The sequence below is a fragment of the Chrysemys picta genome, chromosome 1 (assembly GCF_011386835.1).
Source record: "Chrysemys picta bellii isolate R12L10 chromosome 1, ASM1138683v2, whole genome shotgun sequence".
Lineage (NCBI taxonomy): Eukaryota > Metazoa > Chordata > Testudines > Emydidae > Chrysemys > Chrysemys picta.
Genome location: NC_088791.1, coordinates 245,071,093 through 245,093,560, shown reverse-complemented (window position 1 = coordinate 245,093,560; position 22,468 = coordinate 245,071,093). Strand labels below are relative to the sequence as shown.

Here is a 22,468-nt window from a genome sequence, read left to right as displayed (position 1 = left end):
CTCGACGCCTCCATCGATCATGGTCACCTGCCATTGAACACTCCACCTCCAGCTGTGGAACTGAGCAGGAGTCCTTGACTGCAGGACAAGCACTGGCAGTATGTCCACATCGTTGGCACCACAACCAACCCCTTGGGCCCAAAGCCGGTGGCCTGGTACCCCTGGAACCTATGGGGATTTTCCCAGCCCTCGCAGACAGTCCGCTCGGAGGTGGGGGCCTCAGATAGGCCATTGGCCTCAGCATCCCGCTATCCACCAGAGGTGGAGACCCCAGAAGGCAGAACTTCCCAGGCCCATGAGCAGACAGGGAAACAGCCTGCTGGACCATCAGGCGACATTGTCGTCGTCTTCATTGTCGCTGGACAAAGCCATCACAGGTACCCTTCACCCAATTCCACAAGTTGATGCTAAGGATCATGAACTACTGAAGAGGAACTACTACATCCTCTGCTCCACGGCAGCTGCCCCTACAGGAATCAAAAATTATTAATGCCCTGTGGCAAACCCCCCTTCCCTGCCCCCATTTTGAAAAGGGCTGAACGTAAATACTTTGTGCCAGCTAAAGGCCAGGAGTATCTCTACACCCTCCCAGCCCCAAACTCTCTCGTACTTGAGGCTGTTAATCAAAGGGAGAGGCAGGGGCAACCCGGGCCTACACCCAAAAATAAAGACTCGAAGAGACTGGATCTGTTTGGGTGAAAGATTTATTCATCTTCCAGCCTTCAGTTGAGAATGGCCAACCACCAAGCCCTCCTTGGCTGCTCCGATTACAACATGTGGCAGGCAATGGCCAAGTTCGAGGCTTCGCTTCCCGAAGGGTCCAAGAAGGAATTCTGGACAGTACTCGAAGAGGGCACCACTGTGGCCAGGGTGGCCCTCCAGACAGCTTCAGATGCGGCTGACTCTGCGGCTTGCACCATGGCCTCGGCCATCTCCATGCAGCAGGCATCCTGGCTGCTCCTCTAGGGTCTGTCGACAGAGGCTTAGCCGTCAGTGCTGGACGTTCCCTTCGGCAGGCCCTGTTTGCAGAACAGACAGATAGTAAGCTGCATGGGCTCAAGGACTCCCTCACTACCCTGAAAACTCTAGGGCTGTACGTCCCTGTTTAAGTCCGTAAGCGGTTCAAACCACAGCCAATCCCAGCAGGAGCCACCCCACAAAAAGAGCAGGGGCTACAAATGCCGCCTGAGGCACCCATCCCCTCCCTCCGCCCAATCAGGGGAGCAAGTGGGTATTTTTAGGGTGAACCCAACGGCAACCTACCAGACTATACCCTGGATCTATCTTTCCTGCCTTTCTCCACCCGCATTTCTCTTTTCCTCCTGGCATGGACCACCATAATCTCGGACCGCTGGGTCCTCAGTACAGTGCCGCAGGGTTATATCCTACAGTTACTGTCTCCACCCCCCTTCACCGTCCCTCTTCAGGGATCCCTTTCACGAGAGTCTCCTCGCACAGGAGGTAGAAGGGTTGCTGCAGCTGGGTGCGGTGGAAGAGGTTCCCTGTGAGTACAGGAACAAGGGGTTCTATTCCCGGCACTTCTTAATCCCAAAAGCCAAGGGTGATCTACCCCCCATCCTGGACCTACGAGACCTCAACAAATACCTAAAGAAGTTGAGGTTCCGCATGGTCTCCCTGGCCTCCTCCATCCAGGAGACTGGTATGCCACCCTCGACTTGAAGTACTTTCATATAGCGATATTCCAAGGACACAGGTGCTTTCTACGCTTCATGGTGGGATCGGACCACTACCAGTTTGCGGTCCGCCCTTTCGGCCTAGCAACAGCGCCAAGGGTGTTTACCAAGTGCATGTCAGTGGTAGCAGCTTACCTCAGGCATTGGAGTATATAGATCTACTCGTACCTCGATGACTGGCTGGTCAAAGGTCAATCCAGGTCCCAACCCAGGCCGATCCTGGGCCTGCTGGTAAACGACAAAAAGTCAACGTTAGTTCCAGTGCAGAGGATAGAGTTCATCGGCGCAGTGCTCGACTCCACCTGCGCCAGAGCGTTTCTGCCACAGGAGAGGTTCCAAGCATTGGTGGACCTCTGCATGGGAGTCTGTGGCCGTGGCCTGGGGGAACAGGGTTTGTCTGCGCCTGCTGGGACACATGGCAGCATGTACGTATGTCGTCCACCATGCCAGCCTCTGGGTGCGACATTTACAGCAGTGGCTGGTGACGGTCTATTCCTAGTCCAGAGATCACCTGGAAAAGGTCGTTACCATCCCGCTGACGATACTTACCTTGCTGCAATGGTGGACGGACTCCAGGGCGGTCCTGGAAGGAGTTCCATTCGACAGCCCTTGTCACTGTATCAAGCTGATATTGGACGCCTCAGACCTAGGCTGGGGAGCGCATCTTGGCAACCTTCAGACCCAGGGCGTGTAGTCCCCAGAGGAGATGAAGATGTTTATATACATCATCGAGCTCAGAGCGGTTAGGTTGGCCTGTGGAGTCTTTTTACCACACTTGGCGGGCAAGGGGGTGAGTGTGTTGACAGACAATACGACCTCGACATTCAACATCAACAGGCAAGAGTGAGCGCACTCGTCAGCTCTCTATCAAGAGGCTCTCTGATTGTGGGATTTCTGAATCAAGCATGTAATCCACTTGTAGGCCTATCACCTCCCCGGTGTCAGGAATACGCTGGCAGATCACCTCAGCAGATCCTTTTTCTCTCACCACAAGTGGTTGCTCCATCCGGATGTAGCCCAGAAACTCTTCCAGAGGTGGGGAACTCCCCAAGTGGATCTGTTTGCCACCAGTCAGAACAGGAAATGCCATCACTTCTGTTCCCTATAGGGTCTGGGCAAGGACTCCCTCTCCAACACCTTCCACCTGTCATGGGCAGGGGGACTGATGTACGCGTTTCCACCGATCCCGCTCATCAGCAGAGTCCTGTCAAAGATCAAGAGAGACAAGGCCCAAGTAGTCATGATCGCCCCAGCGTGGCCTCACCACCATTGGATCGGCATGCTGATGGACGTGATGGTGTCCACTCCCTGGAGCCTTCCCATCTGCTCTCACAGGATCGCAGGCATCTCTTACACCCCAATTTTGCCCCCCTCCACGTCACGGCGTGGATGCTGTGTGGTTGAACCCGGAGGAGCAGGCCTGCTCTAACGAGGTCCAGCAAATCCTCCTGGATAGCAGGAAGCCTTCCACTGGAGTGACCTACCTGGCCAAGTGGATGAGGTTCTCCCACTGGGCGTCCGAGTGTAGCATTTCTCCAATGCGCTCCTCCTTACAATCTATCTTAGATTACCTGCTCCATCTTAAGAACCAGAGGCTGGCCCAGTCTTCTGTCAAGGTGCACCTTGCGACTATCTCCGCTTTCCACCCACAGATCCAAAAGGTATTCTCACAACGACATGTTGGTCTGATTCCTGAGACGTCTCGAGAGGCTCCTCCCACCGGCCTGAGTCCCTGTCCCACAGTGAGACCTTAACTTGGTTCTTTCTAAGCTCATGGGCCCAACTTTTGAGCCTATGGGCTCCTGCTCCCTCTCCCACCTGTCATGGAATGTCGCTTTCCTTGTAGCCATAACATCCGCGAGATGAGTGTTGGAACTTAAAGCTCTGATGTTGAAGCCACCGTATACAGTGTTCTATAAGGACAAAGTTCAACTGTGACCCCATCCGGCCTTTCTGCTGAAGGTGGTGTCTTCCTTCCATGTTAACCAGTACATCTTCCTCCTGGTATTTTGTCCCAGCTCACATACCGCTAGTAAGGAAAGGAGGCTGCATGCCCTGGACATCAGACGTGCCCTGGCATTTTATCTGGAGCATACCAAGCCCTTCCGCAGGTCGACCCAGTTCTTCATCGTGACAGTGGAGAGGATGAAGGGCCTTCCAGTGTCCTTGCAGAGGATTTCCAACTGGATCACCACCTACATCTGGACCTGTTACGAACTGGCGCAGGTCCCACCGCCGCTGATTGTGAGGGCCCACTCAACCAGAGCTCAGGCATTCTCGGCGGCCTTCCTGGCGCATGTCCCTATTCAGGACATTTTCAGAGCTGCGACATGGTCTTCAGTTCACACGTTCACAGCGCACTACGCCCTTGCTCAGTAGGCCAGAGATGACGTTGGGTTCGGCAGAGCTATGTTGCAATCTACATGTCTGTGAACTCCTACCTGCCTCCATTGGCATTGCTTGGGAGTCACCTAATATGGAATGGACATAAGCAAGCACTCAAAGAAGAAAAGACAGTTACCTTTTCCATAACAGGTGTTCTTCAAGATGTGTTGCTCATGTCCATTCCATGACCCGCTCTCCTTTCCCACTGTCGGAGTTTCCAGCAAGAAGGAACTGAGGGTGGGAGAAGCCAGCAGGGCCCCTTGTGTGCGCTGCTCCATTGGGCGGCAGAGCCAGTCCCCTACGGATACCACTGAGGGAAAATCTTCCAGCACCGGTGCATGTGGTGAGTGCACACACTTAATATGGAATGGACATGAGCAACACATCCTGAAGAACACCAGTTATGGAAAAGATAATTGTCTTTTTCATTAATTTTTCTATTCTTTTCTGTCCTTCTAAAAGATGAGAAAATAAGGAAATAGTGTAGGATTTAATGGTTGAATCAAAATCAAAGATTCAAATGTTAAAATACGTTTTCTTTAACAATGAGGGGGGGAAGTCAACAGGTTTTATCAGGAGTTATATAACAAAATGCATTTATAGATATAGATATATAGAAATGCATTTTTAATTTGATGTATTTTGTTATACAATTTATAGTGCCAATTTTTAAAATAAAGATTACTGTCCTCATTTTACTATAGTGGGATTGAAAATAAGTTTTTTATATTTCATTTATATTACTAAACATAATACCAATTTGATCTTTTCTTATAGCCTGGAGACTTGAAAAAAAGGATTGAATCTCTCATAGATAGAGACTATATGGAGAGAGACAAAGACAACCCCAATCAATACCACTATGTTGCATAATGGGAGAGAACTTTTTTTTTCTAAGAAGACACCAGAATCATGTATTCAGGACTTTAAATACCTATGCTGTTTGCAGACTTTACTTTTAGCAGATCCTCAAGTTGATGTATACTATTCAACCAGCTGCATGCACTGGTGTGGATGAGAAGCAAAGGAAATGTTTCTTCAATGATCCTTGTCAAGACTCCTTAGAGATTTTTAAATGGCACATTTTTTATTTCTTTTAGTTCTTCCATTTGTTCTTTTGAGTTCTTCAAGATATGTTTATTCTACTTTGTTTAAAATTAACTTTTGAAGTTGGAAGGGAAGGTAAAAAAATACTCTTTTTCTGGCTTATTTATGTATGTGTTCATGAGTGCACATCCATAAAGACCCTTAATGCTGCATTCTTTAGCTACAAAAAATCACTCTGGTATCTTTTAAAACCCCTTTTAATTAATTAACACTTGTGTACAAACATTCAGTGAATTCTTGAAATTATGCACCATGATACTGTTATATTCATGTTTGTTTAATTTTCTTTTAAAATAGTTCTAAACTTCAGTCTGGTTTGGATAAATCAGGTTTTGAAGTGAAATCTTTGAAGTGCCAAGAGGACAACTGTGTTAAAATGTCTGTAGTGAGCTGTCTGATTACTTAGCTAAGGTATTCATTTGTGGAATTTTTTGCTCTAGGGCAAGTGATTTGTATCACTGTTTATGTAAAACTTCAGTATAATTTAGTTTTGTCTTTAGAGACAAATATAGGATAATTACTGTACAGTGCACTCAACACAAGAAGAGAAAAGATTTCAAAGGCTTTACAGTCTCGATGTTGTGAAAGCATAGATTTTTGTCTTGAGAGAGTATGGATTTTGTGAGTTCCCTGTTACATATTGTATATATGTAAGTTGATTTGAATTAAAGAATGAAGGACATGTAGATCTGTTAGATAATTGTAACTATAAGGAAGATACTTTTTTGTGGTAATATTTACAAGCCTGTTTTATTTTACAGGATTTGCATAATGGTGTTTCATTCTGATTAAAAGCTACCAAAGGAGTTTTGATCATGGCCTAATGAGAATTTAAGCAATATTTTCTTGAAAATCACTTACTAAATTTATATAATATGACTTTTGTGCATAAATTATAAGTCCACGACCCCTTCTTAAGTATCCATTGCTAAAAGCTGACATCTTCTGGGTTTCCATATTAAAGTCCTCATTCTGTCATCTGGTCTCATGAATTGTATTGCATTCTTTGAATTATTTTTATTCCTTTTCCTCTGTGTTAGAAACCAAACCCCCTATCATATGTTTAGTACAACAAATGTATTTAAAAGCTATTTAACATTGTAATTTAATGTAGACTTATATTTTAACTTGCTTTAATATTTAAATCTTTAGTTAATTCAAATAAAATCTCATTGATATGTATTAAATATTAATTTCTTAGCCACCATGTGAATTTGGCACTTAATCTCAATCTGTCATTGAAGATTAATTAATAGACCTAACTTTTAACTAATTGATTTATTCCCTATTCACATTACAACCAGCCAAAGTCAGTTTGCTAAAACATACTGCTGTTTTTGGTGTTTTAAAATAAAAAGCTTTATGTAATAAACACACAAGTGTAACGGGGCAGAGGTTTCATCAGACTAAAGATTTGTGAGTGACAGGCAGTAATCTATGCTATGTGAACAATGCTCTCTACCTCAGGGGTTCTTCATCTTTTTCTTTCTGAGCCCCCCACCCTTCCATGATATAAAAACTCCACCGCCCACCTTGTTACAACTACTGTTTTTCTGCATATAAAAGCCAGGGCCGGCAGTGGGGGTACCAAGCAGGGCAATTGCCCATGGCCCCAAGCCACTGGGGGCCCTGCCTGCAAAGCTACATTGCTCAAACTTTGGCTTCTGCCCTGGGTGACAGGGCTCAGGGCCCCATGCAGCAGGGCTTCAGCTTTCTGTCCTGAGACCCAGTGAGTCTAATGCTGCCTGGGCTTGGCAGACCCCCTGAAACCTTCTTGTGGGCCCCTGATTGAGAACCACTGCTCTACCTTATCTTTCCTACCCTCCACCCAAAAATTAAACTCTAACTTTCTGACTAGTATTTGATTAAAAACAAATTAGCAAAAATTGATGCTATTACTAGAAGATATATTTTCATCAACAAGAGAAATGGCTCTTGCTGTGGAAGCAAGGTAATTGACAGACAAGAATTCTGAGCTATGTAATTAAAAAAACAACCTACCTAGAGACTGGTATTTGTTAGCCAAATTACTCTCACTTGTATAGCAATAAAAAGATTTTTTAGAATCCTTTTGTTAGCATTTTTGCAGCCCAAACAAATGAGTAAGCCCTTTAAAACTAATACATTTGCATCCAAGTCACTAGTGACCAGAGTTGTCATACTGTTTAGTGGCTTATGTGAAATGAGTTGATCTTAGTACAGTTCCCTGTGTTTACATCACAATGAGGAATTTTGTTGCAGTGATAGACTGAAGGTTGTACAGTCTCTATGCCACTATAATATAAATGGTGTATGGTAATAATATTGTTCAATACTGTAATTGTCTTATGGTACCAGATATACGCATCTCTAGTATTAGAGGCCAAACATTCTTTATTCACCCATGATATGGCAGTGGAATATCATGTAAATTAAAACCAACCTATGATCTAAATTGTCCCTAAATTAGCACAAACAGTAATTCCCCCTCAGGCCCCAATTCCTCTGTTGTGGATTCATATTCAGACACTACTCAAAGTGTTCCTTAGATGCTTTTTTAAAAAATTGGTGAATTCTGTCTCTAGTGGTCCACAAGAGGAAGAGTTTCAGAGTAGCAGCCGTGTTAGTCTGTATCCGCAAAAAGAAGAACAGGAGGACTTGTGGCACCTTAGAGACTAACAAATTTATTAGAGCATAAGCTTTTGTGGACTACAGCCCACTTCTTTGGATGCATATAGAATGGAACATATATTGAGGAGATATATATACACACATACAGAGAGCATAAACAGGTGGGAGTTGTCTTACCACCTCTGAGAGGCCAATTAATTAAGAGAAAAAAAAACTTTTGAAGTGATAATCAAGCTAGCCCAGTACAGACAGATAACAAGTGTGAGAATACTTACAAGGGGAGATAGATTCAATGTTTGTAATGGCTCAGCCATTACCAGTCCTTATTCAAACCGGAGTTGATTGTGTCTAGTTTGCATATCAATTCTAGCTCAGCAGTTTCTCTTTGGAGTCTGTTTTTGAAGTTTTTCTGTTGTAATATAGCCACCCGCAGGTCTGTCACTGAATGACCAGACAGGTTAAAGTGTTCTCCCACTGGTTTTTGAGTATTTTGATTCCTGATGTCAGATTTGTGTCCATTAATTCTTTTGCATAGAGACTGTCCGGTTTGGCCAATGTACATGGCAGAGGGGCATTGCTGGCACATGATGGCATATATCACATTGGTAGATGTGCAGGTGAACGAGCCCCTGATGGTATGGCTGATGTGATTAGGTCCTATGATGATGTCACTGGAATAGATATGTGGACAGAGTTGGCATCAGGGTTTGTTACAAGGATAGGTTCCTGGGTTAGTGGTTTTGTTCAGTGATGTGTGGTTGCTGGTGAGTATTTGCTTTAGGTTGGGGGGTTGTCTGTAAGCGAGGACAGGTCTGTCTCCCAAGATCTGTGAGAGTAAAGGATCATCTTTCAGGATAGGTTGTAGATCTCTGATGATGCGCTGGAGAGGTTTTAGTTGGGGGCTGAAGGTGACAGCTAGTGGTGTTCTGTTATTTTCTTTGTTGGGCCTGTCTTGTAGGAGGTGACTTCTGGGTACTCGTCTGGCTCTGTCAATCTGTTTTTTCACTTCAGCAGGTGGGTATTGTAGTTTTAAGAATGCTTGATAGAGATCTCGTAGGTGCTTGTCTCTATCCGAGGGATTGGAGCAAATGCTCCAATGATATAAGATAAGGTTATATCTTAGAGCTTGGCTGTAGACAATGGATCGTGTGGTGTGTCCTGGATGGAAGCTGGAGGCATGTAGGTAAGTGTAGCGGTCAGTAGGTTTCCGGTATAGGGTGGTATTTATGTGACCATCACTTATTAGCACAGTAGTGTCCAGGAAGAGTGCCTCTTGAGGACTTCAATGATAACAGCAGTGATTTCCACCATAGTGTTTTAGCTTCTTGCAATGGTGGCTAGAGATAAAGGCAGATCCCAACCCACAATGAAAAGTTAAATACTGTATGTATCTGGGCTCTGGGGGTTTTTTTGGAGTGGGAGACTTTTTGGGGGGTTGTTTTGCCTTTTTTTTTTTTTTTTTTTTGTGGGGAGGGGAGGAAAAAGAGGTAACTATTTTTTCATGTACTAGGAAGAGGTTATGTTGAAGCATGCTGCCTGTAGCCATCACCTATCTAAAAGGCCCCAAGTAAAACTATAGAAAAGCAGCTTAGGATATAAAGGTTTCTCTCCCCAGACTGATTAATTTAGTGGGGGCACCCATGATGAGAAGAGTGACCAAGTGATGTACCTCTCTGATGAAGGGTCAGGCAGTAGAGCTGACTCTCCTTCATTCTCTGCACCATGAAACCTAAATGCTCTCAGGTCTGGGGTGTTAGAAGCAGAAAAACCCTACCACAGTGTATTGAGATACTGATTTATAATACAAGATATTCCTAGAAACAGAATTTCAGTGGTAAAACAAATAGTTCTAATGCATGAGCGACAGGATATCCTTTAACTAAGCTGACCAGGAGAAACAATCATATTACGGTGTGATTGAATGTCCTGTGCTCCATATCTTCTTTTCCACTACAGCATCTAACCATCTTTATGACAACACATTTTTATGGACTAAAAGGTATAGCCAATACATTGACTATACTTGCAGTTTGATATTAAGAACATTCAAGAGATCACATAACCAAGCTCAGCCAAAGTTGTCTAAAAACAAAACACACTATGGTACATGAAAAAGTTAATACATCACCAATCCTTTCTGGGACCTGAAGTCTCGCAGTGTGTTCAGTTCATCTTGGACAATGTGCTTCCCAAGTGCCCCTTTAAACTGGCCATCTTTTATAGCATGGCTGTTTACAAGTAACAGAGCACTTAAAGTTTAACAAGCCAGCTTTGTCTTTGGTGCCTCCTTGTACTTTCCCATCTTTCGTTTGAATATTAAATACTAAATGTTAAAGGGCATGAAGATACTCCCTAATACAAAGCATTCATACATCTTTCATTATTTCCTTGTACTACATTGTACCTTTGTTTCATAATGCTCGTATATCTAGCTTTTGACAGTTTTTGTATTTGCTTAAGCCAAGTGCTGAGCTATACATCTCCCAGGGCCTCATGGGATATATGCCTAAGCATAAATGAGCTAAAATAAGCAGTGTACAACTTAGCATAATTACCCAGCACACATGTATATGGTATTTATATAATATATAGCTATTCATGTGGTGCATATAAACATAACCTAAATGCACTGGCTAACACTACTTTGCTGCTTTTCTGTACCAGGTTAGCCAAAGAAGTCTTAATAGAATTTTCTAGTTTTCTCAAAACATGAATTTTAGAAAAATCTATAAATCCTAAACTATGATTCTACTTTACAACCTTCTCCTCTTTTTTTAAAGTATGCGAAAGTGCACTTAACTTCACACAAACAACCTCAACTAGGTTCCCTTAACCTAGAACTATGAAGCATATCTATCCATTCTATGGTCATCTTCAGTGTCTATTGAAACTTTCAATACCTTTTAATCATACAGTGATTGTGTAGACTTGACCTTCCTTAGGGTTATCGTTTAACAATGTCTGATTAGGCAAAAGCAGACTGAGGCATTTCCCATAGTTCACAAAGATTCCATGTGGGGGAGGTAATCTTTTATCGAACCAACGATCTGTTGGTGACAGAGACAAGCTTTTGAGCTTTCACAAAGGTTGGTCCAATAAAATGTATTACCTAACCCACCTTGTCTCTCTAATATCCTGGGACCAACATGGTTATAACAACACTGCATACAAAGATTCCATGGGTCGTACAAAGAGTTAGTGTATCTCTATATCCAAACAGCTAGGTCATGTGAGATTAAATTATGGTACTATATGGAAAGTTCAAAGGTTATGTTGATGGAATACTGAGATATCAGACATATACGAAACAAAATAGGAATGCTCTATAGCTCACATTTCTAATATGCCACCTGTGAAGTATAAATATTGTGTCTTTAAATGTAAAGCTAGAAGGGAAAATGGAAGGCTGACAGAACTAAGGGGGCTCAGTTAAAAGTTGTGATTTTCCCTGGTTTCCAATATGTGGTCTTTTTGTTTTTATAAAGTGGAATCAATCTTAAAATGAACCAAGTTTCTACTGAGTTTTGGGAGCTGATGCAAACCTTCTCTTAAGGGAGATTTTTGGCTGAAGAAGTGGCAAATAGTTTCAGCTTTAGCTTCAGGTTAAATATTAGTTCTTCTTTGAGTGATTGCTCACATGCATTCCACAATAGGTGTACGTGCTCACCATGTGCACTGGTGCCAGAAGTTTTTCCCCTAGCAGTACCTGTAGGGGAGCGCCCCTAGCAATTCTTGGAGTGGCACCTCTGTGGTGTGATATAAGGGGTGCTGCGCGCTTCCCCCACCCTCGGTTCCTTCTTGCCGCCAGTGAAGGTGCATCGGAACTGCTCTGCTCCAGCTTGGCTGCAGCTTCCCTCTTGGACTCTGTTAGTTCATAGTTAGTAGTACCTATAGTTAAAGTAGTTTAGTTCAGAGTTAGTTTAGTGCGCCCAGGTAGGGGCATGCCCCGGGCTTTAAGTTGTGCGACGCTTGCAAGCAGCTGATGGACACTCAATAACGGACTTAAAAGTGGCAATTCTTCAACAAAAAAACAGACGTCAATGAGAAACTGCAGAACTGGAATTAATTTGCAAACTGGACACCATCAAATTAGGCCTGAATAAAGACACGGAGTGGATGGGTCACTATAGAAACTAATTTCCCCATACTGTTACTCACACTTTTTGTCAACTGTTTGAAATGGACCACCCTGATTACATTGCCCTAATTACCACCACAAAAGTGATTTCCTCCCTTGGTATTCTACTGTTGAGAACAGCCCCCTTCCACTTTAATTGAATTCTCGTCAACACTAACCCCCCACTTGATAAGACAACTCCCATCTTTTCATGTGCTGTGTATTTATACTTGTCTATGGTATTTTCCATTCTATGCATCTGATGAAGTGGGTTCTAGCCCATGAAAGCTTATGCCCAAATAAATGTGTTGGTCTCTAAGGTGCCACAAGGACTCCTGGTTGGTTTTGCTGATACAGACTAACAGGGCTGCTACTCTGAAACAAGTGGTTTTCTTAGCTCCCTGCTGCCCACAGGCAGACACAGCCCCTGCATTTATAACCAGCCCCCAGTGAAACCCACCTGCCCACTTCACCCGGGTGCGGAGCAGCCTTGCAGGTGCCCTGCTGCGTGTCGGGCAGCGGCTCCTATTGTTTCAACTCTCTGACTCCACTAAGGAGCTGAATTGCTTCCTGCCTCGCGCTGACGGGCCAGCCCCGGCCGGGTTGTGTTCGAGCCACCCGTGCCTGGAGCGGGGCGCGCGGGGGGTTCAGTCCGGCTGCGGCAAGGGCGATATTGGGGGGGGCAGGCGCTGGATGTGCGGTCCCACCCTTTCAGCAGCACCCGCCCCGCGGCTCCGGCCCCAGCCCGGGAGCGTTCCACAGCCGCCCAGGCTCGTTGTCTCTGAGGCCCGGGGGCCGTTGCAGGAGCGCGCGAGCCTCCCGTATTAACGCCCCCCACCCTGAGCGGGGCTCTGACGTCACCGGGCGAGTTTAGGGCACGCACTGCCCGCGGGGGGGCACTGAGGCACTGAAGGGAGGGTTGTACCACGTGGGTGCCGAGGAGGTCCTCGGCCAGGCTACGAATCCAGCCAGGACCGAAGGGGAGGGTGAAGGCATCTTCCCCGCAATCTCGTACCCTCTCGCGATAGTCTCCCCGCCCCCTCCCTTTGGCGACCGAATCACGTGACGCCGTGGCGGTGACGTCAGCAGTCATATGACCTGACGAGCGGGGGGTGTCTCGCGTGTCCGGTAGCAGCAGTAGCCGTAGTGCGGAGTCTCCCCTGCGCCTCCTGCCTGACGCGGCTCCCTCATGGCTCGGATCGATGGCGGCCGCTGGCTGCTCCTGGCCGCTGTGCTGCTCGGTAAGAGGCGTCGGGCCCGGCCGCGCCGCTTCCCCCGGGAGGGGCCCCGATCTCCGGGCCGCGCCGCTCGGTGGGGGCGGTCGCGGTTCGCCGGCTGGGGGGGGGCCTGGCTGCGCAGCCCGGCGCGGGTGGCTGGTGCCCATCTGGGGGCTCCGGGCCCGTCCCGCGCTGGGGCCGGCCTGTGACAGGTGGGTGTGCCCAGCCGCGGCGCTGCGTCCTCGCAGCGGCTGCCTAGAGCGGGGCCGGGCTGTGAAGCGGCTGGGGGTGGTGCAGCCAGCGAGCAGCGCAGCCTGCCCGGGGCGGGGGGGGATTCAGCGCCTCGGCCAAAACCCATCCCGTCTCCTTCAGCCCCTGTGGGGCCTGAGCGAGCAAATCCGCCCTTCAGCGCTGCCGTGGGGGTAGGAGAGGGGCTTGTAGCGTCAGGCCAGAGGAGTTTGGGTTGGATGTGGGGCTGTTCCTGCCCCACACTGAAAACCTCCTTTGCTCTTATCTTGTTTTCCTCTGCAGTTTTCTATTTTAATGTTGTAACTCTAAACTTGTTGGGGTTCAGGTTTCTTGGCAAGATGCTCAACCTTGTGTGTTGTCCTTGGATTTGCCAGATAAACGTATGCTACAATTTAAGGGCAAGCTTCTTTCCTGGGTGGGTATGGTGGAGGGATCCTCAATGGAGTATAAGTATAACAGAACCCACCTCCTTTGTGCTCCCTGGGCCAGGAAATGAGAGGCAGAAGTTTAAACTTGGAAGCGATGTAGTAATACCCAGCAGAGCTCCCCTGCCTGAGAGAAATTCTTTGAACCTACACAGTCAGATTACAGCCTTTTATGTTATTTGGCCCTTAGGTGTCTTAAAATCAAGTATTTAGGGGACTTCACTGCACTACAGAGTTCTAGTGCCTGAATATGACTGAACCATTAAGTTAAATGACATGGTGCTGACAACTTTAATGGTCAGTGTAGATGGGACAAATATAGTCAATGTTGTGTTTATAATGCATCCAGAGTGTCACAGTGCATTGATATCTGGCTGATTCTGCAGACAGATGAAACAGTAGCTCTCAGATGTAGTGAACTTTCCCATTTGTTTTAGAGGCTTGTTGCCTAATGTGACTGTTTCAAATGACAACAGTAGTTTCCTGCTGAATACATTCAGCAGAAACAGGGGAGGGTGCAGTGGGGAATGGAATTAAACTTCCATCCCCCAAATGTTGCTACTGCTGAAATGTGGAGGGAAAACTTGCAGGGAGAGTAAAACTGCATTCAGTATCACTAAGTAAAGGATCCTCTATTGACTTGGGGAAACAGTAAAAGGAATGAGTTTGTGAGGGCAATGTGGCCTAATTTTGGCATTACTGTTGTATGTTGTAGGCAGGGCTGTCCTTACCCATACGCAATGGCCCACACCCCAGTCCCACCTCTTCCCATCCCTGCTCCATCCCAGCCCCGCCCTCAATCCCCTGAGGAGTGCAGCAGGGCCAGGCCTGCACTCACCAGCAGCAGGAAGTGCAGCAACCTGGCCCCATCCGTGCCACCGGTGAGTGCTGGGGGTGGTGGTTTCCCCCTGCCCCCCAAGTCAGCCCTCACCACGGAGGCCTGGGGCCCCACCCTCCACATGGGGGGGCTGCGTAGGGCCCCGGAAGAGCTAAGGAAGGCCCTGGTTGTAGGTGCTTCTTTCACTTAATTCCAATCTAAGGTGCAACTTTGAACCTTGCCATTGATGTCTTGGTTCTCAGTTCTTGCATTGGGTGTGCTGATTAAACATGGTCATCTAACAGTCACTTGCTGGAAAGCACTAACTCATAAAGGCAATTGAGGAAATACTTTTCAGACACAGTAGATGCAAGAGCTATGTGGTTAATCTATTTGTTTCTCTTTATAATGCGCATTGGTCATACTGGGGGACAATACAGGGATTGTTAGGCTAGAAAGCTATTGTCATAGGTTCATAACTGTGCAGATGGTCTGGATACCAACACTGTAGAACTCTGGAGTTTGAAAACCCATATCTGAATCTTGCAGCTTTAGTTCTTTTTGAAAACTTAAGTTGCAGGGAACTTGTATGTGAATGTTTCAGATCAACTTTGTACTGTTGCTAATCTTATCTTCACCGATGGCTTGTTGAAGGATGCTGTTCTTCAGATAAAAATCCTATATGGCTTACAATGTCCCCCGGTTATATAAAATCCTGATGAGCCATTTAGAGTGGACTTCTATAACTTTTCTGGCTTCTTCTGAAGAAACACGGGTCTGGGACAATGTACTTGGCACAGTGAAAACTCTTGAAGGTGTAATAAAGTGCAAATGTTAAGTGGATCCTGTAATCATCCTCTTCCAACTGAGATGAGCTTCCTAGGTGTCTGTTCAAAGGCAGCTGAGTTGTGGCGTTAAGGGTTTGGCCCCTGACCAAATGGCCTTACTAAATTTTCATGGGATGCATGGCATTGGTTACAAGTAGCACTACATGGTCTGCTGGTGAGCTAACTTGGTAAAAACTGTTTTGATTGAGAGGCCAATACTAGGAGCTGAAACTAAACCGCAGAGGATACGTCTACATGGCATGATGGAGCAAGCCATCCAGCCCGGGCCAACAGACTTATGTTACTGGGGTTTGCTCTAGCTCTCTAAATTACATCTCTGGCTCTGAAGTTTAAGCATGAGGTTGGACTTAACAGCTTGAGCCCCAACCCGAGCTGTAACTTGAAAGTACTGTCTACGTGGCTGGTTTTAGAGTGCTAGTCTGATCTCTCGACCCAGGTCTGACCTGAGGTGCCTTGGGTAGCCCACAATGAAAATGCCACGGTCAGGGCAGGTTGCTAAAAGGAGAGCAGATTCTTCCAAAACTGGTGGTTAACAATGTAGTTAGTCACCAACCAGCCACAAACTGTGCTCCTGATTCCCCCACACTCTTTATTAAGAAACAAAGAAAAATAAATCGCACAGCCCCCTTTATTGCATTCCAGTTCTCTGGCTTCCAATCGGCAAGTAAGACCGTAAGAGTGGCCATACAGGGTCAGACCAAAGGTCACTGTAGCCCAGTATCCTGTCTTCCAACAGTGGACAATGCCAGGTTCCCCAGAGGGAATGAACAGAACAGGCAATCAGCAAGTGATCTGTCGCCCATTCCCAGCTTCTGGCAAACAGAGGCTAGGGACACCATCCCTGCTTATCCTGGCTAATGGCCATTGATGGACCCATCCTCCATGAATTTATCTAGTTCTTTTTTGAACCCAGTTATAATCTTGGCCTTCACAACATCATAATAGATGTCCAGTAAGGTGGGGAGTTATTTAAAACTCTACTTACTATACAAAATGTTCTTCTGATCCCCAAAGGGTCATCCATGTTACCAGATCAATACTAGTTTGGATCTTACCCAAAATATCCTGCTGCCAGCCAATCCTTCGGTATCTAAAACTAAAGGTTTTATTATAAAAGAAAGAGAAGAGAGCTGTTAAATGGTCAAAGCAATCCAATACGTACATATGACAGACTTCTTAGCAGCATTGGTGAGTTTGCTGGCTTGTAGAGTCCCTCCGGAACACATCCACGTGGATGGGTCTGTTAGTCCTTTGTTCAAAGCTTCAGTTTGTAGAGAAGTTACTCCAGAGGTGAGAAGCAGGATAGAAGACAAAATGGAGAAGATGCAGCTGCCTTTTTTTATATCCTTGCCATGTGGCTTATCCATTGTTTGTCCCAAACACAAGCTCACAGCACATGGGCATGGAAAAGCATTTGGAGTCCCATGTCCACAGACGTGTCCCTATATGTTGTCCTGCTGACTCATAGGTGTAACCCCTGCCTTTTCTCAATGGGTTTATTATACAGCTGATTGTCCTTCATGGGCCATTAAGCAGGCTAGATAGAGCTGATGTAACACTGTCTGGGAAGTGAGGGGTTTTTACCCATGAAAACTTACGCCCAAATAAATCTGTTACTCTTTAAGGTGCCACCAGACTCCTTACTGTCTGGGAGTGTCACCCAGAAACACAGCACAAGTTTGATATATAAATATACCACACATCATCATAACTCACAATACATACATAAACCTGATTATCATATTTAGCCAATCATAACTTTTCCACTGATGCCTTACATGGCATATCTTGTCTTTGCAATTTTGTAATACTGATAGCAATAATATTATAAGTGGTCACCCATATTCCATACAGCGCCACACTGGGCTGGAAGGCTTGCTGCAAAATGCTGCATAAATGTACCCTGAAAAGACAAAAAACATAAAGCTGCAGAAAAGTTACCTTGCTAGAGAGGCAACTAGCATTTCTTCAGCTAAACTAGATGCCCAAATTTTGATGGGATTATGGCTGTTTCTGGTACTAAAGATGCACACTTTTCCAGTAGCTATTTTCATCTTAACTGCTGTCAGCTGTATTCTTTCCTTCCAGGTCACACATAATCATTTTAAAATGAGTAGTGGCTTCAGTGAGAGGTGTTGTGACCAATTCTGCTTTAGCATGTAAACGAGTCCACCGCCAACCATAAGACCACAAAGCTTAGTACCAATTTTAAAACCTATCTGAATGCTTCATTGCACCATCTTTATACTGAATTGTACATGTTTCAAACTACTCTTTATTCATGTGGTGAGACTTTAGCGTGCCAAATGTAATATTTGAACCCTTTTTTATACTTTTGCTTAGTAACTTGGAGGCATGTTTATAGTTTAAATAGCCTTGGTTGTTATGTGGATCACAAGGTGAGGATGACTGGTTGGTTTGTTTGTTTTTTCTTTGCTCAGCTTTTTCTACCCTTCACTGGCAATGAATAACATAGTACCAGGTAGTACTGACAGCCTCATTTTTTAATGAAAATGTAACAAGTGTAGTAGCACTCCTTCCCTTTGATCCTAGAACATTCAGCTGCAAATGTGATGTAACATTCCACAATGGGTAATGCATAAGAAACAAAGACAATCTTGGCATTCAGGCTTGGGCACAGCAATCTGCATTTTCATCAAGTGGAAGAAAAATAATTGAGGATTAAAATTCCGTTCATTTCTGATAAAGTGGGTTCTAGCCCACGAAAGCTTATGCCCAAACAAATTTGTTAGTCTCTAAAGTGCCACAAGGACTCCTCGTTGTTTTAGTTCATTTCTAGTTTGGTCAGATGGCCCTTTCTAAACAGCCGTCTTGAAAGAGCACTTAAGGAAGGCATGTACAATTTCTGCATGAAGGCTGAAGGTGCACCGGATCGTTTTGTTTAGATTAGAATGTGAAGATGGTTCACTGAACCAGTTTGGTCTGCACCTCTTCTGTTATCTGTTTTTCTGAGACTTCTCTGTTTAGTTCACTGTCAGCCCTGAGTTTGAGGGTATTCCCCACCCCATCCCGAAGAAAAAATGTGATTGTGGGCTATCAACCGGACAAACATTTTTTGATTATTTTTCGCTCTTTTAGAGGAAGAGAATCCTGCTGTAAAACTCTTGAATCGAAACTTTTAAGTTTCAGATACCAAATGGAACTTGATGCAACTTCACAGTGACTTGTCAAACCACACTTGCAGCTGCTAAATGGCCTTTTTCTTGTTTTATTTAAGCTGGAAAAGTTGAGTGAGTAAACATTGCAGCAGACTTTGACCTTGTCTTTATAGTGGATTTGAGAGCTAAGAATCTACATAAATATTTCCCCCCATAACTGATGTGAAACATTTATTACACTAACATGCTTGAAAATCATAAGTCAGAATTAAAAACCGAATCCTTTGTAAAACTTGCACTGCATGTTGCTATTCCACATGATTTCTGCTCTGCCTCTCTGGCAAAATACATTTCTTTAGCTCTATATGGAGTATGATGTCCTCTCTGCTTCATACTCAAACTCTTACCTTTTGGCTAATAGTTTGGTTACCTTAGGGTAAAACACTTTTGGAGAGTATTTCCATTAGCCTTTACAAACCTGTTAACTACATGAGCTAATTGGCTATCAGTTAACTCATGGTGGAAATCTAATATAGACAGATAAAGATACCAATAATTAGCAAACACTATCATGAAAAGTATAGCATAAAAAAAAAACAACCCGGTGAACTACATTCAATATTCTGTTTACATTTAATATATGCTGTAATACTTTGAATTGAGTTTCAAAGACCAAATACCTATTAGCCTCAGTACACCACTTAGGATTTCAGTTACTCGTCCTTCCTCAGAAGGGAAGCCTGACCAGGCTGGGTGCTGCAGAGAATTCTCTTGTCCTCTTGGAATAAAAAGTCTTTCAGAGGGTTTTTTGTTGTTGGTGTTTGTTTTTAAACTTACTTTGACTCTTTAGGTTCATCTACAGCAGAGAAAAAAGCTGTTGCCACTGCTGCTTCAGGCAACTGCAGTGACTGCAAGACACTTCTGTGTCTGTTGTCCTAACACAACACACATGTGGTCCATGTACCATTGTTACATCTCAGGACAAGTCTTAACAAAGTTTGCACCTGCATTGGCCCACTGCATTCACTGTAACAGCAGTGTGGACTGGAACAGGTTTTACAGCTGCATTGGTGCAGTTGGTCCCTCCCTCCCACTCCCTGTTCTAATTGGGTCCGAAGGCAGTTGATGTGGGTCCACTCTTGGCTCTGCCCATTGCTGTTCCCTGCTGTCCCCAAAAAGGTGGAGAGAGGTAGACTCATAACTTCATGTATGTTTGTATTGCTTCTGTAAAAGCAGCAGAGAGTCCTGTGGCACCTTATAGACTAATAGACGTATAGGAGCATGAGCTTTTGTGGGTGAATACCCACTTCTTTGGATGCATGTAGTGGAAATTTCCAGAGGCAGGTATAAATATGCAAGCAAGAGTGAGTCAGGCTAGAGATAACGAGGTTAGTTCAATCAGGGAGGATGAGGCCCTCTTCTAGTAGTTGAGGTGTGAACACCTACGTAAAAGGATAAATGGACACAAATCAGGTATTAGGAATGGCAATATACAAAAACCTGTAAGAGAACACTTCAACCTCCTTAGACACACAATAGCAGATTTAAAGGTAGCTATCCTGCAACAAAAAAAACTTCAGGACCAGACTTCAAAGAGAAACTGAGTTTCAGTTCATCTGCAAATTTGACACCATCAGCTCAGGATTAAACAAAGACTGAATGGCTAGCCAACTACAAAAGCAGTTTCTCCTCCCTTGGTGTTTAAATTAAATTAAATTAATGGAGATATCCTATCTCCTAGAACTGGAAGGGACCTTGAAAGGTCATTGAGTCCAGCCCCCTGCCTTCACTAGCAGGACCAAGTACTAATTTTGCCCCAGATTCTTAAGTGGCCCCTTCAAGGATTGAACTCACAACCCTGGGTTTAGCAGGCCAATGCTCAAACCACTGAGCTATCCATCTCACACCTCAACTGCTAGAAGAGGGCCTCATCCTCCCTGATTGAACTAACCTTGTTATCTCTAGCCTGACTCACTCTTGCTTGCATATTTATACCTGACTCTGGAAATTTCCACTACATGCATCTGAAGAAGTAGGTATTCACTCACGAAATCTTATGCTCCAATACGTCTGTTAATCTATAAGGTGCCACAAGACTCTTTGCTGCTTTTACAGATCCAGACTAACACGGCTTCCCCTTTGATACTTGTATTGATTCTAACTTGCATGTCACAAAACGTCAAACCTAACCAGGTGCTGTGCTGTTCTCCTCTCCTGAGAAACAGGAGAGTTAACAAATGCACATTAAACACCCGCTTAAAATAAATCTTGTTTATTTGATATCCCATGATTCAAATACTGCTGTTCTCTCACATACCTCTCCTCTGTCTCCTCAATCTTCTAACAAAGGTCTTGTACTGGATGTGCCCCTGGGATTCTATTACTGGGGTGGGGGGAGCTCTTCTCTCAAATCTGGTATGGACCACTCTGCTGTCTGGATGTAGGAGGGAATGTTAAAGAAGCTGTTAATTCAGCCGTAAAACGGGGCCCTAGGCTGCGGGCCCTAGTCAGCCATTGAAGTGACTGTGGGTTGCAGGTTCTAACCCGCAACCGGAAGTACAAGACGACAGACAAACATCTGACTTATTTAGACAAAAATCAAACCAAATTCCTTACCTCCTTGGAGCATTGTTCTACCAATAAGCACCACACCACTTGGGAATATGCCCCTGGCCCAGAGTCTGTCTGGCAGAAGGTACAGGTAATTTCCTGCTACACTCAAGCCATAGTATCTGCATGCACAGCTCTTGCATAGTGGAAAGCAAATGTTAACAGGTCCAAATAACATACCGTCAATTATCCAGCAGCTCCAGAGTGCTGTACAGAAGTTATGGGACAGGCACCAACTTGCACAGGTTGTGTTGTGGCAAGTATTATGTGTGCAGTGCCTTCGTTGGCACATACACTGGGCTTATGGTTATGGCATGCTGAACCATTGCAAGGCCATAGTGTTCTGGCAATGGTTAGCTACGCTACCTGGAAATAGTGACATTGTCCATAGCATAGAGCCCTTAAGCGACACCTGTAACGGGACTTTCATACTGTAGTGAAACAGATTACAATGTGAGATTTCAGTTGAGGTGGATTCTGGTGGCTAACCCCCTTCCTCTCCCTTCCCCAAAAAAGCATAAAACTACTAGGGGGAAACCCCAGCTGCATGGACAATGTGAATCCAAGCTAAACAAAACTGTTACATAAACTCTAGTTCTTTTAAAAACTAATCTGCTGGCTTAAGATCTCTGTGTACCAGGCAGAACTCTAGAATCATGGAACAACCCTAATAATAAAACTGCAGCAGCAGAGTAAATCATTAACTCCTGCAGGCAGCAATTTGGGCAGTTTTCTTTGGGAAAAGATACACTAGGGTAGTCAGTAGGTGGACTGTGGCTCAAATCCAGACCTCAAGATACTTTTGAACTGACCCTGAAATCTTTACTTATTATTCTTTTATTGTTTTCTTCAGAGCCAGACCTGGACCATGACAAAAAATAGACTACCTCTGGCATACACTGTAACAACTGAAAACATGTTTCAACAAACATTTCAGTTTCAGTAAGCGCTAAACCCTTTTTTTCCCCTCTTCCCCCCCCTCCTCCCCCATTAAACCTGTTCTCTGTCAGAGGCTGGATATTGAATTTAGTGCACCCAATCTGAAAGGGTAAATCCTATGTTACAACCTTTCATAGATGTAATATTTTAAACCCTCTCTGAGGGTGAAGAAAAGGGAAATCCTGAAATTCTATTTGAGCAGTAAGTGAAAGTTACTTAGCAGTGAAAAGTTTAAACAACTAGTATTGTTTTTCTTAGTGAATTGCCTGGTGGCCTGTGTGTCTCTACTTGATTACACTGGTCTACAGTTTTTGAGAAGTCGTCTGCTTCA

At 44.8% G+C, this 22,468-nt stretch overlaps 2 protein-coding genes and 1 long non-coding RNA gene across 6 annotated transcripts in view; 2 read left to right on the top strand and 1 right to left on the bottom strand.

Annotated features, from left to right (window-relative positions):
• CUL4A (cullin 4A) overlaps nt 1-6,164 on the top strand; it is an 88,708-nt gene extending 82,544 nt beyond the window's left edge. The window contains exon 20 of the mRNA XM_005307616.5: nt 4,857-6,164. Coding sequence (XP_005307673.1) covers nt 4,857-4,952 — 96 coding nt within the window. The 3' untranslated portion in view covers nt 4,953-6,164. The remainder of the gene's footprint in view (nt 1-4,856) is intronic.
• LOC101937245 (uncharacterized) lies at nt 689-12,759 on the bottom strand. 4 transcript variants are annotated; one of them, XR_010600453.1, is made up of 4 exons: nt 12,621-12,755; nt 11,464-11,684; nt 1,830-1,922; nt 689-1,019 (listed from the first exon to the last, which is right to left on the bottom strand). It is a non-coding gene; the product is annotated as an uncharacterized LOC101937245 (long non-coding RNA). The 4 variants fall into 4 exon arrangements; XR_010600450.1 differs by lacking the exon at nt 11,464-11,684 and having other exon boundaries at nt 12,621-12,759; XR_010600452.1 differs by lacking the exons at nt 11,464-11,684; nt 12,621-12,755 and adding an exon at nt 12,374-12,507.
• Nucleotides 12,760-12,819: 60 nt separating this feature from the next.
• Nucleotides 12,820-22,468, top strand: part of LAMP1 (lysosomal associated membrane protein 1) — a 35,884-nt gene continuing 26,235 nt past the window's right edge. Inside the window, exon 1 of the mRNA XM_005307619.5 lies at nt 12,820-13,154. Coding sequence (XP_005307676.2) covers nt 13,103-13,154 — 52 coding nt within the window. The 5' untranslated portion in view covers nt 12,820-13,102. The remainder of the gene's footprint in view (nt 13,155-22,468) is intronic.